This window comes from Phodopus roborovskii, unplaced genomic scaffold (assembly GCF_943737965.1).
Source record: "Phodopus roborovskii unplaced genomic scaffold, PHOROB, whole genome shotgun sequence".
Lineage (NCBI taxonomy): Eukaryota > Metazoa > Chordata > Mammalia > Rodentia > Cricetidae > Phodopus > Phodopus roborovskii.
Genome location: NW_026126645.1, coordinates 9,237,624 through 9,254,330, shown reverse-complemented (window position 1 = coordinate 9,254,330; position 16,707 = coordinate 9,237,624). Strand labels below are relative to the sequence as shown.

At 40.8% G+C, this 16,707-nt stretch overlaps 1 protein-coding gene across 1 annotated transcript; it reads right to left on the bottom strand.

Annotated features, from left to right (window-relative positions):
* Positions 1–9,121: 9,121 nt before the first annotated feature.
* Positions 9,122–15,576, bottom strand: LOC127213233 (PRAME family member 12-like). The gene is made up of 4 exons (XM_051173539.1): positions 15,296–15,576; positions 14,391–14,981; positions 13,137–13,677; positions 9,122–9,232 (listed from the first exon to the last, which is right to left on the bottom strand). The coding sequence occupies exons 1-4, from the start codon at positions 15,574–15,576 to the stop codon at positions 9,122–9,124; spliced, it is 1,524 nt and encodes a 507-aa protein (XP_051029496.1).
* Positions 15,577–16,707: the final 1,131 nt, after the last annotated feature.

Sequence of the window (16,707 nt, the reverse complement as noted above, 5' to 3'; positions counted from 1 at the left end):
AGAACATAAAAGAAGGAGCCAATATTGGTTTGAAGATAAAAGTGAACACAAAGAAAGTTCGAGAGAACTACAAGACTGCCGCCAACTAACAATTTGAGCTTCTGTGGAAAGGCTACCATAAATGCCCTTCCCGGAGACTGAGATCAACAACTAACTTATCCATGGAGCCCTCAACTAATGCCTGTTGGAAACAGGAGCAAAGATCTATACATAAACACTGAGTCGAAGTAGAACCCAGATGCAGATGGAGAGGACAAGACCAGGCAGCAGAAACACATAAAGACAGCTTACCTGAACAAGGAGGAGCTAACAGGCCACCAGACTGATAGCTGGGAAGCCAGCATGGGACTGACTCAGCCCCCCCCCCCCACTGAATGTGGGTCTGAGCCAGAAGGACTGAGCAGTCTAAGGGACCCCAGACAGTGAAGCCAAGATGTATCCCTGGTGCACAAAAGGACTTTGCGAACACATCCCCCATGGAGGGATAACTGCCTTAATCTAGAGACAGGAGAGAAGCCCTAGTCCCTACTTCACATGACCCCAACTGGATGGGATTCCCCTATGTATGGAATTGGGGTGGGGGGATGGGTGAGGATGGTGGTTAGAGTGCATGTGAGAGGGCAGAGAGGGTAAAAAGGAGGGAAGGAGGGAGGGAGATAGAACTGGGATCGACATGTAAAATAATAAATTAAATAAAAAAAAATGCTTTGACTCCAAAATTTAAGTTGAAGGACAAGTTACTAGGGAAAAGGATTTCTATTTTTGTTTCCACAGAAAATGAAAAGATGTGGATTCCTTCCAGACTAATGTGGTTTGATCAAGCCAGACTGCCTGAAACAGAGTACCAGTTGATCCTACATTCAAAACAGCTGGACAAAGCAGCCTTATAGACTACAGCCAGGATTTCTGAATCTTCTTCAAATCCCCCATTACAGTGCCCCTTACCAGCAGGAAGTAGTTTGGAAAGAACAACGCCCAAATTCCCAAATATTGTCTATAAATGTTTGTTTTCATTTAAATGGACTTGGTTATATAATATAAATTAAAATAAATAAATAAATAAAATGTCCTGTCAGTTAAGATATTGACGTTGTACTACTCATGGTCCTTTCTCCATCAGATGTGGCTCAGTGTGTGAAGTGTCCAGACAACCAGTCCCAGTCTGCCACTGCAGAGCAGAACTAGTGCATTGACAAAGCTGGTATCTTTCTGAACTGTGAAGACCTCTTGGGGATGGCTCTGACCTTAATGGCCTTGTGCTCCTCCGCATTGATGTCTATGATTCTTGGGGTCCTTGTGAAGCACTGTGACATCTACTTGTGGAGGCCAACAACAAGAATCTTAGCTACACCTTGCTCATCTCCCTTATCTTTTGTTTCCTGTGTGCCTTGCACTTTATTGGCCATCCACACAGCTGCATGTATCCTGCAGCAAATCACATTTGGAGTGGGATTCACTGTGGCTGTTTCCACTGTGTTAGCCCAAAACAGTTACTGTTTTTCTGACTTTCAAATCACAGGCCCTGGGAGAAGGATGGGGTGTACCTGATTTCAGGTGCACCCAACTACATCATTGTCATCTGTACTCTCATCCAAATTATTCTCTGTTCAATCTGTCTAAGTGTTTATCCTCCATCTATTGGCATTGATGCACAGAATGAGCATGGCCACATCATCAATATGTGTACAAAGGGCTTAGTTACTGCATTCTACAGTCTTGTGATACCATGACACCCTTATTAAATCATAAACAATATATCACCACAATCCTACTTTTTGTGTAATACAAAAGGAATGCTACAACTCACATAAGGAAAACTATATGCAATAAGTACAATAGCAATATGATATATATACATATGTATATATATACATATATATGCAGTGTGTATATCAGCAATGTCTAGTTATTTGCATTTGGTAAATTTAGAAAAAATACTTCATTATCTATTCTATTTCTGTGAGTTCAAAGACTTGTACCTAAGTTAACTTTCTGTTCAAATTCACATTATCAAATTATCTCTTAATATCACTCAAACTTTTAAATTTTCACCACTTCACTGAGTTTCTCCTCTGAGTCTGGTAAACAAGGAAAACTATAACTATCACTATCCAGTCTTCAACTTCCTCAGAGACCCAAGAAGGGAATAATATTAACTGAGTAAGCAGGAAATGTGAGCAAGCAAATTCCAAAAAGTGAAAGAAATTACAAAAAAAACATCTGGCTGCCTGGAAAATCACCTGAGGTTCTCCTGCAATGTTGTCACATCCATCTTCAGCCTATAGGCCCAGCATATTTGACAGACTTTTCTGTAAAGGGAGATTTTTGAAGCACTGTCCCACATTGTCTTGGCAAAATTTGCAGTCACTCTCTTTTGTGTCCTGTTTTACCCAATTTAGATAGCATACTGTCAACAATCAAGCCAAGAGCATATTCTTGCCCTGTGGCTATTTTTGTTACGAAGGATGTAAACTTCATGTGGAGTTGCTCCGATGCCCATTATCTTTTCTGAAGTAGATTGGTGCTGCTAGGAGCAGACATGTCTCATTGTCATAAAAATAAGTTATTAAACATGTTAATTGTCATATTCTCTAGATACCTGAAGTGTTCAGAGATGACCTGCCTTTCTAAATATTGTCTCTGTATGACCTTGAAAACATACCTAATGTAACTACGAGTTCAATTGTAATAATTGCCTACTTACTCACCTATATTTCCAGAGTATCCTATATAGTTGGTAATAATAATTACCAACGACTAGAAATTTGCATTAAATTGTTAAATTAGCTGTATAGGTACAACACATTGAAAAGGGATAAAAATGTATGTACCATATGTTTTAACAAATTAATCTCAAATTTTTATCAATATACAAAATTTCTATACAATATACAAAGTCCAATCAAATGTAAAATACTTAAAACTAGTAGTTGCTTTTCAGAAATAGATTTAATAATCTATTTCTTTATCTCATCATATCTGTATCTTCCCTTTTTTCTTTTCAAAATCAGAAATGTGTATCTAATCTCCTTTTTCTTTTTAGCTTTCTCCATAAACACTAACAATCACAACTTGTAAGCAATACCCCAAAACAATGACAAAAACAAGCACCCCTCCACCTATTGGAAATTTTGGTAAGTTTCCCTAAATTTTCTTCTTGCAATCTGGGGGCAAGGGCATGTTTAGGAGATGCTGGAAAGAAAATTTTGGGTTAATCGTGAAGTCCTGGGAATGGTAGCTGTGTCATTTTTGTTCAGCCTCTGGGAAAAAAAAAAAAAAAAAAAAAAAGGAAAGTAAAGATCTTACTTCAAGTCCTGGTTAGAGTAGTTGGTTAAGAAGGATCTCCTCAGCTGGCCATCTTAAAATTGTTCTTAGCAGTGTCTGTGTGGCTTCATCATACCAACTGGCCACCTTGAAATTGTTCTGAGAAGTTTGTACCTCAAAGCTGGTCTTTGGCTAGAGGTATATTCAGATTAGTGATTTTATCATAGTCCCCATCCTCCTATTGGAGATTTAAATTGTCACTCTTAGACATGGTCATAGTTCATGGCAGAAAATAGAGACTCAAAAGTCAAATCATGTACAGAAAAGTAGATGAAACCTTCTTCTAGAATTAGTACTCTTTATGACCATTAATATCATGACAAAAACTTGAAAATGAAAATATATAAATCTTATAACTTGTGAGAAAATGTTATAAATCTGAAGGATTATGAGATTAGTGGCAAAACAATAGTCCCTCAATTTTTGTTTTTGTTTTTTTGTTTGTTTGGTTGGTTGGTTGGTTTTTCTGTCTCATATCAGTTGGCTCTTCTGACATGGACAGAGATTTTGATTTTTTTCTTTAACAAGCTTGCTTGCTTTTAGATAAGGTAAGAGCCTTGGTTCAATTCCAAAGCCAGCTTTAATCTTTGATTGGACTGAGACTACAAAAATGACATTTACATTACCTGTCTGTACAGAAAAACAGAAACAAACATTTGAGAAGATTCATGAAATTTTATCCCACTGAAAATGTGCTATATTAATAGGCCATTTTATTCACTTTCATAGGACAAATTTTGTGGATGATTTGTCTTTTATTCTTTGCATGTTTTATTTATCCAGTGATCTTCAGATTCCTTAGCTGGATGCCTTCATTCTCTTGAAAAGACAAAAAGAAAAACATTTCTCCAACCCCAATGTTGGGGGAATTCTCTTTTGGCAAGATATATCTGATCAAATAAAAAGTACTTGTGAGTTTTATGAGTTTGTTTAGATTAAACAGCTATGCTTCAAGATGAATTATCATCTCTTCTAATTAAGAAGTGTCTTATTAAAATTTAGTCTTTAGAAATTATAAATTATCCATAGATATTCTTCTCTAGGGGAAACAAAAGCAAAACTCCTTCCCAAACATAACACACATCCTGGTTTCCAGTCTGAGGTCAACAAAAATTTGAAGTATGTTTCCTGGTTTAATTCTGTGGTTTTGTTTTTTTTGTTTTGTTTTGTCTCTCCACAGCTGTGGTTTCTTACTCATTAGCATTCAGAAAATCCAAAGTTAATAACGTACTATGCAATCTATTTCCAGGATCTTTTACTATCCCTTTCTGTTTATTTAGCAGCATATCCATTAGAGTTCAATTTGTATTTTCTATAACTCCCTGTCCTGTAGGATTGTGTGATATACCTGTAATATGCTTTATATTATTATTATTATCAAAGAACTGTTTCATTTTCTTAAAGATGTATGCTGAAGCATTGGCTATCTTGACTTGTACATGATGGCCATAACTTCTAGCAACTGTGATTACCCAATTAACCTTTGCCAAATTCAAAGCAATTACCCGTTGTAAACCTGAATAGCTACCAATAGTGTAGTGAACATATTTTAATTTTCTAAATTCTACAAAATGGAAAGAGGGGACACCCAAAGCAGGGCCTCTGCTAAAGAAAGAGGCCTCAGCTGGACAGTGCCAGTTTCCAGTGAGATCCAACTATAAATGCCCTTCCTGGAGAGTGAGATCAACAACTAACTTATCCATGGAGCCCTCAACTATTGCCTGTTGGAAACAGGAGCAAAGATCCATACATAAACACTGAGTTGAATATCATGTTAATGATGAAACCCATTGCTATTACAAAATAAATGTACATATTGGTCCAGTCATAATTTTCTTCTGCTAAAATTCCTTCTATATATGAAGTAAAATAATTCCTAAAGTCCTGCATTATAAAATTATCTGCCATAGGTATGGAACAATTGATCTCAGATATTATATCAGCTTAAATTGCAAAGGATGTTACAATTACCTTAGGTGTAATTCTGCTGTCCTGGAACTTTGATGCTTTTAGTTGTAGATCTCAGCTTGTGGTAGTTACCCTTGGAGGTGTACCAACAAATAGTGTCTGGAAGTGTACTGCCAAATAGCATAGGCAGCAGACCATCCCTCTGATCCCGGTCCCTGTAGAATAGCTCTTAACAAACTATGGCAAGCTAAATTTTGTTAGACAAATGCGTAAAAGGAGCCTTGTGGAATTGCTGGGACCGCAAGGCTAACCGCGGGAAATGCACAAGCAGGGCGGGCGCCAAGCATCTCTGTGCGAATGCAAAGTGGGGAAATGGGCAAAAAATGAGAAGCAGTGAGTACCTTCTCAGGCCCGTTGTGGAGGCAAAGGAGTTGTAGGGCAGAGGCAAATGTCCCAAAGCTGTGGTGAATCCACCTGGTTAGGCAAGGGACCCTGCCAATTGGGGAATGGCGTCTGCTTCCTGGGTGAAACCCAGTCCTGTGAAAATCCTGATCCCGCTTCTGACACCAGATATTGCAGTTAAATAAGGATCAGGATAAACAAAGAGGCCGAATAGATGTTTATTTAGGGAGAAATAACTTACAACCCAGACAGATGAACACCAGCAGGCTCCACCGGATCCTCTTCACTCTGTGTCCCTCCACCAAGAGAGCATTCCCAGCTCCTCCTCAGACCTCCTTCCACAGCTCACTTCCACCCATGGCTCCACCCCCCAATGGGCTTGGTCAGTGCCACAGAAGGAGACAAAGTGAATATCTTACTACCGGTGCACAAAAAGACTTTGGGGGCACATCCCCCATTGAGGGAAACTCATTTAACCGAGAGAAAAGAGAGAAGTCCTAGTCCCTACTCCAAATGACTTAACAGATTTAGATGACCCCTCCTGGAGGGCATCACCCTACATGTTGGAGGGGGATGGGAGGGGAGGGTGGTCGGGGAGTATATATGGATGGGAGAGAATGAGAGAGTGAAAGAGGGAGGGAGATGGAACTAGTTTCGATATGTAAAATAAAAACCAAATTAAAAATATAAAACAAAATTGATGAAGCAAAAAACTGTAAAATTTAGAAAGACAAGCAGCATGTTCTTTGTCATATACTGATATTAGATACAGAATAAAAGTTTACCAGAATACAATCACACCTCCAGAGAAACTAGGACACAAAGAGGCCCATAAGTGAGATATGCACCGTCCCCTGGTGAAGGGGAAAGGGACAAGAAACCCGGAATATATTTGTAGCATGGGAGGAGGGGGCTTGTATGAAGGAGGTAAAAGAAAGAGGAGGGAGAAGAGGAGGGGAAAGGAGGACACAAGGGAACAGGAAGATTGAATGGGGAAATAAAGGAGAGCATGAAAAGAGACACATCAATAGAGGGAGAAAGTATAGGTTTAAAGAGAGATCTGACACTAGGGAATTGTACAAAGATCCACAAGAATGACCCCAACTAAGAATCTGAGCAATAGTGGAGAGACAACCTTAAATGCCCTTCCTCTATAATGAGGATGATGACTACCTGAAAAGCCATCCTACAGCCTTCATCCAGTAGCTGAAGGAAGCAGAAGCAGACACCCACAGCTAAACACTGAGCCAACTCCTGGAAGCAAGTTTCAGTGAGGGAGGAGTGATAAACAAAGGGGTCAAGACCATGCTGGGAAAACCCACAGAAACAGATGACCTGAGCAAGTGGGAACTCATGGACCTTAGTCTGACAGCTGAGAAACCAACATAGAACAAACCAGACCGCCTGAACGAGGGTGTCAGTTAGGAGAACTTGGGAGTCTATGGGGCTTCTTGCACGTTAACCAGATGTATCCTTAGTGCATGAAAGGACTTCAGGAGCCCATTCCCCAAGGAGGGATACTCCCTTAGCCTAGAGACATGGGGGGAGAGCCTAGGCCTTAACCAAAATGACTTGACAGATTTTGATGATCCCTCCTGGAAGGCCTCACCCTCCGTGGGGAATGGATGGGAGATGAGAGGGAGAGGGAACTGGGATTGATATGTAAAATAAGATTGTTTCTAATTTAAATATAACAAAATAAATTATGAAAAAATAGTGTGAAATCAAATTCCTATGTTTCCATTAATTGTACAGACAAAGGGGATAATGGTAGATTTCAGAGAGAAAAACCAAAATGCATACAGAAATTACAATTTGGGGTAAAAATATACTTCTTAAGTCGGCAAATCCAAGAGGCCAGGAAAATGAAACATGTCCAAGTAATGGGGGTCTTTATTTGAAGGTTGCCAGCTATTCTCACATGATAGGAGATTTGAGGGAAAAGGCCCCACTGTACATGGCCTTCAAGCAGGACATGATGGTGAGTGTTAGCAATCTCAGAATGAGGAAGAGTAAGGAGTTCAAAGGAAATCTGGGCTGTATGATGCTATTAAGAAAAAGAAGAGTAAAAGACAAAGAAGAGGACAGTGTACCCACACCCCAATTTCTTTGAACTATGCTTTCCTTTTAGATCAGCCAACATTATGTTCCAACGGAACACCTTAACTTGAACATACTGGATGGCATTCCTGGCCAACTGAGCAAACCTTCTTCAGAGGACAGTGGGTCTGCCAGACTTATCTTATTGCATTGGAAATTCTGTGCACATAATCCATGAACCGTCACATCAGACATGTGGAAAACAGGAAATGCCAGGGAGAAAGGAAGTGAAGGACAGTAAGACCACAAGGTGTTTTAATATAGACAGGGAGGTCTGGGGATTGAATCCACTGTTTTCCAACCTGAACAGCCACAGAATTCTGCTGACCTTGAACCTGGGACACAACTGAAAGAGGGCAGTGACTGAGGGCCAAGAGAATGGATGGCCTCAGCCTCTCAGGGACTCACTATCTCTTTCTGGATACCATGTTGGAGAGACACTCACTCATCCCTAATTGCATGAGTTCATGGACAAGTGAACAATTGCCTGGCCCCAAATTATTCTTTAGAAACACACAATTGTCTTTCTAACTCAACGGACACCTGTGCCTCATCTCATTGTTCTCCATATCAAACTCGGTACCTGGGAACAGAGCTAACTCCAAACCACTTTGTTTCCAAAACTTTCAACCCCATGTGAAACCATGTGCTCATTATCCTCACCTGAGCACATGGTCCAGTCTTGCATTAAGGAAGAAGACACAATTAAAATAGAGATGCTGGAGCTTGTTGAATTGAAAAAAAAACTTGGAAATGAACTATCTAAAACACTGTTCTTTCATCTCTTGGTTCCAAAAACAATGCAAGGGCATGAAGATTTCTTTCAGAAGAAGATTCTGAACGTTTTTCATCTGGCCCAGGCCAGAGGAAAACTTTGCAAGGGTATTCAGGTCCCATCAAGCATTACATCCAGTTCCTGGCATCATAGCTATGAGAGAGAATCCCAACATAGTCAATGATAGGCAAAAGCATGGTAAAGAGGAGCTAGTTTGTTCCACATAATGAGTTCCATTTAGGAAGCTGCAGGATTCTCCTAACCTTGAACCTAAGACCCAAATGAAGAGGGCAGTGACTGAGAGTGCCAAGAGATTGTACTGCCCCAGGCTCCTAGGGTCTGACTATCTCTTTATGGCTACCATGTTGGAGAAATACTCTCTCATCCCTACTATGAGTTTATTTACAAGTTAACACTTGCCTGGCTCCAAATTATACTTTAGAAACACACAATTGTCTTTCTACCTCAACAGACACCTGTGCCTCATCTCATTGTTCTCCATATCAAACTCGGTACCTGGGAACGGAGCTTACTCCATACCACTTTGTTTCCAAAACCTTGAACCCCGTGTGAAGCCTTGTGCTCTGTGTCCTATTGATAAGAGGACTGGCCCTAGGATTTCAGGACCTGCACATCTTTGAGACTGTCTGGGTCTGTGAGATGGGACAAGACAAAAACACAGGCATAGGTAGAGAAATGCTGTGGTGGAGTGAGCTGTGCATTCTGAAGGAGAAACACCAGCAACCCAATAACACAGCACATTTATTATATGCAATCAACAGAAGTGCACAGCTAGTCATGGATGAGAGATTGCTACATAGGTGCAAAGACATTACTGTGATCCACAGTATTTCCTGTGGAACCTTGAAAATTATCCTAGTCAACACATTGAGTTCAGCGACAGCCTGACCTGTGTAGTGAGACCATTTGAGAGAGACACCTACATATAGTCCAAGATGATAAATGAAAGAAAAGGCATGTCCCTAAAACATGGCAGTGAAGCTTTATTATCTTGAGGGAGAAAAGATGACAGAGACTGGGAAGAGCTTTCAGAAGTTGATGCTGACATTTGTCAAGAGTAAAGAATGGAACCCTGCATCTCAAAGGTACTTAAAGTCATCCTTCCACATGGAAGATAGAGTTGGGGATCAATGTGTTCCTTCATACATGGTGAGTATTAACCATAGAGTCAGAACCATGACCCTTACCCATGAATATACATAATCTTCTAACTTGTCCTCTGCTATGGAGATCCCACATGGACATTGTCAATATACCTGCCATTAGCTTTTTCATACTTTGATGTGTTAAACCCTGTGGGGTTATCAACCTCTAGACTATCTTCCTATTTAATACCATGGGTTTATTTGTATATTTTACATACTTTAATTTTACTTATCTTTAAATATGTCTCTTAAAGGGCATGTGTGTGGTATGTGTGTGGTATGTGTGTATGTAGATGGAGGTGACAGCAAGTGCTTCCAGAAAAAAGAAATGAATGTCAAATATCCGGTAACAGGTCCAAGTGTTTTTGCCCCCCCCCCCAAGATCAAACACAGGTCCCCAGAAAAGGCAGGAAGCACCCTCATTCTCTGAGCCATCCCTCCAAGAGATGCTCTCAGATTTTCTCATCACATTACATGAAGCTTGTGGTGTAAAAAAAAAGAAAAAAAAAACCAAGAGCATGGCATGTTAGGTTATTATTTCTCAGAAAGTTCTAAGATGCAGAAGGTGTAGATACAAAGTGACACAATAGTGATGGGAGATGTCATTCTGTAAGTATGTTTCTCATACTGGTTAATGAATAAAGCACTGTTGGCCAATAGGGAAGCAAGATAGGCAGAACTAAGAAACAAGGAGGATTTGAGTAAGTAGTAGGGAGGAGTCAGCATGTAGAGACTGACGAGAGCAGATGTCGGCCTCACTCTCAGAAAATGAGCAGCTGTGGATTCCTTCCAGACTAACATGGTTTGATCAAGCCAGGCCCCCTGAAGCAGAGTTCCTGGTGATCCAACATTCAAAACAACTTAAACAAGGCAGCCTTGCAGACTACAGCCAGGATTTCTGTATCTTCTTAGGATCCCCAATGACAGCGCCCCCTATCAGCAGGAAACAGTTTGGAAAGAACAATGCCCAAATTCCCAAATATGGTTTATAAATGTTTGTTTTCATTTAAATGGGGATAGTTATAAATGGTTAATGACCACAACCAATCTCTTTTTAAAGGTAAAATGGGGATTATGGCATAGATATGAATACTTTGTTTTGGAATGGATTTTCATTTGATACAATTTAAAGTCAATTTTCTGATATGTATATTTCTCCTCTTGTTTAGGTATTGTGTAGAAATGTAATGTATAATTCAATATAGATTATAGATAGTACCTATGATAGTCAGATCTTGTTAAGTCAGTTAAGATTTCTAGATATACAGACATGTATTTGAGATAGTTAGTCATTCTTCAAACCTGTCAAAGACCTACAGAATATGGCATTTTAAATGGTTTAGTATTTTTCTTGACAGTGAGACATAAATGCTCCTGGCAACATGCCTGTATCAGAAAGGAAGATGGACATCGAAAAAAACGTGATATGAAGTTTACTTCCAATATGGCAAGATTAGCCATTTGGAAAAGATACTGCTTTCGTCTGGACTGTTTGACTTTATGCTGTATAAACTGAACATGCAGGACCCACAGGAAAGTGACTGCTGATACAAGATTAACATGATGTGGGGCTCCTGCTTCATGGAAGAGTCTGCCAGACAGTCTGCAAAACACAGAAAAAAGTGACTGACAAACTGCCAATACAGATGGACAGTTTAAAATTTGCTGCTTTGCTGAAGAGTCTACCAGACACACTATGGCCTATGGGCTGAAGATGGAAGATTACAAAAGAATTTCAGGTGACTGACCAGGCAGTGAGTTGTCTCAGTCATTTCTAGAGTTTATATATTATCCTTCTGTGGTCTTTGATGGAGTTGAAAACAGATAGTTATGGTTATAGTTTTCCTTAGTTAGGATTAAAAATATGTTACACGTAAGAATTTAGACACACAAAGATAGGATAGATGATGGAATTTTTTCTTAAATCTTACTAAATGTTAATGGACTAAATAGTGTTAACTCTGATTCTTATTTGATAACTGTTGTGTGATATATTTTGCTATGTCAAGGTTAAAACCCTTCTTTTTCTTTAGATAGAAAAGAGGAGATGATGGGAGATGTCAGTCTGTAAATATGTTTCTCATACTGATTAATGAATAAAGCACTGTTGGCCAATAAGAAAGCAAGATAAGTGGGACTACGAGACAAGGAGGATTTGAGGAAGGAGTAGGGAGGAGTCAGCATGTAGAGACTGGAGAGAACATAGATCTGGGCCCACTCTCTGGTAAGATGAGACCACATGGATATACTTAGATTAATAGAAATGGGTTAATAATTAAGACAGAGCTAGTCGATAAGAAACTAGTAACTGGCCAACAGAATTATATCTAATAGAGTCTCTGTGTATTAATTGGTGCTGGCATGGCAGTGGGACCAGACTGGCAGGGAAAACTTACTGGTAACACAAAAGTATGCAAACACAGTAAGCATAATGCACAAATCTGAGATTAACAAAGAAAAACCTTAGTAAATTAAATGTCTGCAACACTCTCTCATGCAAAAGCATTTTTTATTAAACTTATTGAAAACTGTAATGTTAAGGATGGTGGCACAAGTAATATCCATCTTAAATACCTCTCATAACCAGAGAAAGACAGATCTCAGTTGAAAAGGGAGAGGACCATACTCTCAACAGTTCATTCTACAGTCAATGTTTCTCTTCAAAAAGGAAATATATATGCACATATTACAAAACTTTATGTAAGTTAGACAAAGAAAAGGTGGAAGCAGAGACATGGAACACATTTCATCCAGTCCATGGTGCTCTTTGTACTATGATCTGTCTTTATCCCCTGCCCTGTGTCTATGAACTCTCACACACTGACTGTGGTGGGGACAGTCCACAGTGTTCTCAAATCTCTTTTCCTATCTGAGGTTGGGTCTTCACCATTGGACCTGAGCAGATGAGCAGCTCCTGATTGTCCATGTCAAACCTTCTTTCTCCTCTGATTCCTTGGAATGACATTGTCTCCAAATATATCCAAAACTCCTTGAATAGACAAGATCTGTGTCTCTCTAAAGAGTCATTGGAGTCCTTTGATGGGAGATACCATTATGTATATATGCTTCTCATACTGGTTAACGAATAAAACACTGTTGGCCAATAGGAAAGCAAGATAGGAGGGACTAGGAGACAAGGAGGAAAGAGGAAGTAGTGAGGAGGAGCCAAGATGGAGAGTCGGGAGAAAGCAGTATGCCGGCGGCTCCCCGGTAAGAGAAATACATAGATCTGCAGAAATGGGTTAATACTTAAGACAGAGCTAGCTGATAAGAAATAAGTAACCGGGCCAACAGAATTATATCTAATACAGAGTCTCAGTGTATTGTTTGGGGCTGGCGCGGCGGCGGGACAAGACCAGCGGCAGCAGGCAGAAAAACCGTACTCCTTACAGTCCTTGCCTTCATTTCTCAGGCCAGCAGTAATCTCTCATCCTTTATTCCCAACATGAACATAGGGAGGCCTTCTGGTAATAGACACAGAATCCCCTGCAATCTAGACATTTCTTACTCACAAAGTAGACCTCTTTTGGCTGTCTTACTGCTCTAAGAGTTTCCAGGAGCTCGGAACAACATTGGTTAAATCTGTCTGGCAGGACATCACCAATGTCATCATACACTTCATCAGGGGCAGGGTACATCTCCAAAGTGAGCTGTGTCAGGTTGGCAGTATGCTGAAGCAGCTTCTTAAGGCTTGTCAAAGACAAGAAGTTCTTCATAAAATTCACCTTCACCAGCTGGCAACACTGGCTCAGGGCAGGGAGGATAACATCGATTTGGAAGTCCATGAGCATACAACCCTTCAATTTTAATATCTGCAGGGTAGCTGTCAATCTCTCTAGAAGTCTTTCCAGAAGTGGATGACTTAAATTTAAAAAGGTGACATCACTCAGGTCCAGATGTGTGAGCCGATGGACGTTTGGACACTGGGACAGGTAACTCATGTCTGATTCTGATAGTGCACAGCGAGTGATTGCTAGGGTCTCTAAAGGACTGTGCAAGTTCCTACAGAAAGACAAAGCAGATTATCTCAGTAAGTTTAATAGTGGTAGAGAAAGGACACCACCTTCAAGTGAGCAGAGGTTAGTATGTCCTAATGTCGTTCTGAGAACTTGATGGAGGCTAAGTCCAGAATGCTCTCAGATGGAGAAGTAACAGCACAGGCAAAATCATGTGACTGCTTAGGTCCCCAACCCTGGTTCCTCTGCGCTGTCAAACTCAAAACCTCATCAGAAGACAAATGGATGGGGCCAGCAGGAAACCAAGAAAGAAGACCTGGTGGCAACTCAGAGCCTTACCTGTGTGTGCTAACATTGGTCCTCATGAGTCCCACCTCCTAGCAAAGCCTCTGTACTACTGAGAGGTCTTCCCTGTGACCCTAATCACTCTCAGTTATTTTCCATTGACTTAGACACTACCTGTGCTCAGAGAGCCCCTGTCCCTTGGAGAATCAGAGAGCGATGTAAACTGTGCAACAGGACAGTGCTGACATGGGGCAATATGTGGTTTAAACATCATCCCTTCTCTGGATCAGGTTTCAAAGAACTATTCCAGATTATTGTTGCTGGAATAACAGAAAGACTACTAAATCAATCATTCAGAGGTCATATCCATGTGTACTCACTAGTGCCTTGCAAGCACAAGGTGTACACTGGTGTCTTATGTAATATGGAAAGGCTTTCTCTGGCCTGTGGAACAACCTCTCTATCTTTTCTCACCTGAGTACTTGGTCCAGTCTTGCATTCAGGAAAAAGACACAATTCAAATAGAGATGCTGGAGCTTGTTGAGTTGGGAAAATTGGAAAATGATCTGTCGAAAGCACTGTTGTTTCATCTCTTGGTTCCAAAAACTATGCAAGGGCATGAAGATTTTTTTGATACGTAGTTTCTGAAGGTTTTTCATCTGGCCCAGGCCAGGGGCAAGCATTGCAAGGGTCCTCAGGTCCCAGTGAGCATTTACTTCCAGATCCTGTATACAGCATGGTTCAAATACCTCCAGCAGCTCTAGGGGGTTATAGAAAGGACGGGCACCAAACTCCAGCTTTTCACAGATAACCTGAAGCACATCTTTTCTCTGCTGGGCCCACCAGCAGAAATATTTTAGACATTTACAGAGATGCCTGGACTTGAGGGAAAGGTTCATCATCACAGTCACAACCACTTTTCCCTGTCTTTCGGGATGGTGCACCACTGGTTGGGTCTCTCTGATGACATCTGGAGAGCAGACACCATCCTCTGTTCCAGCCCACACATTCCAGAAGTTATGATGGGCATCCCGAAAATCAAGCACCTCTAGTTTGCAACTCCTGCTGGTCAAACAAGAAGGGGATTCAAATGGCAGGACTAACAATGTATAATCTGCTTTCACCTCACACATCCACTCCCCTTGAAAGCATTCTGGAAAGTAAGACTCAATCCCTTTCTATGGGCTGGCTACAGAGGCCGTGGTAGACTCATTGTGTGTTGACTACATCTCTTAGCAGTGTGCTCCATGTACCACTGTCTCTTTTCATTTATTCACTTCTCTAAGAAAGCTCTCATCAACTCCATCTACATTCTGAACTGTGTAGTCACTTCTCTGCATCCACACTCTTCCCCTCCATGCTCACACTTTCTCACTCACCTAGGTCGATCCTTCTGCTGAATCAGCAGATCAAGGCCATCCAGCACAGCCTTCAAGATCTCCAGGTCATGAAATTTCATCAGGGCTCCCACAGGAAGGCATCTGAATGGCCAGGCTGCCACCATAGCACTCAGGATGTTTGTTTGTTTCCCCTTAAAGGCATCTTTGAATAGCGGTGGGAAGAGTTCCATGGGTAGCATATTCAGAGCGGAGATAGCCAAGGCTTCATTTTTGAGCAGACTACTTCTTGCCAGCATCTGGAGTGTCAAGGGCGAGCTCATATTTCCATTACACAGACAGGTGCTATAGAAATATTCAGAGGAATTAACCCTTTCAGACAAGTCACGTTTAGCAGGACTCTTTGCCCCTTCATTGCATAAACCATGCATGGCTTTGGTCCCTAGTCTAGAAATGTTGGAAAAACCTGTTTTTCCTATTACACATTGTCTGTCTTCCTCAAAGGCCTCATGGACATGAGCACCCATGGCCACAAATCTCCATGTTTTCTGCCAATCACAGCCACTGATCCCCTGAATATTACAGCCCTGGACAATGAGAAACTGGATAATTTAAAAAGAGCTGGAATCTGTTGAGGGAAATCATCTTCAAATGTCTTTCCTTATCCCCAAGAGCAAAGTTAAAAATCCTACTACTACGTATGCTTTGCATTCAATCAATGGAAGTTGTTGGGAGAATGTGTGAAATGGATACAGTCACTATCTTTTCCAAAACTTTAGACCTGGAGCCATGAAAAGCCCTAGACCACTCTTTAGGAGTTTGAGTACAGACTATTTGTCCACTTGATGTTTTCCTGAGACTCATGGCCATCTGTTGGCTTCTAGAGAATTTTCTTCATCTTCAGTTAACATGTCTGTAATAACTTTGAATTAAATGATTTTCAGCCAGATTGGAGTTGTCTGTGAGTCCTTGCTCAGTGTGTCTTAGCCCTTGAATATTGCAACCTCAGCAATCTCTTAAAGGGCACAGCAGGCTAACTCCAAGTCTCAGTTCTCATAACACTAAGCTACATATGGAATTCTAGGCTAATCTGGACTAAATGAGATTTTCTGCTTCAAATAACAAAACCAAGGTTATTAAGGTGACCTGAGAGACTGGAGATCCTTGGTAAGGTTGTATGCCCTGATGGAGTTGAATGGTTTACCTGATCTGAGCACACACATAACAGGTGTTCCAATCCAAGAAAGTGTGGTAGTGACTTGAGGATCCAAAAAACAGTGTTTACCCTGGCCATGATGACCCTTATATGCCCATATCCTCTTAATCCTTCCCTTCATAGCCTCACCTTCAGCCAAATGCTGCCATCGGATTGGATATTTGAGCAGGTTCCCACCCAATCATACTTGAACTTTCACATCTGTGGCTTGAGTGAATCAGGTGTGGGAAAGGGGGAA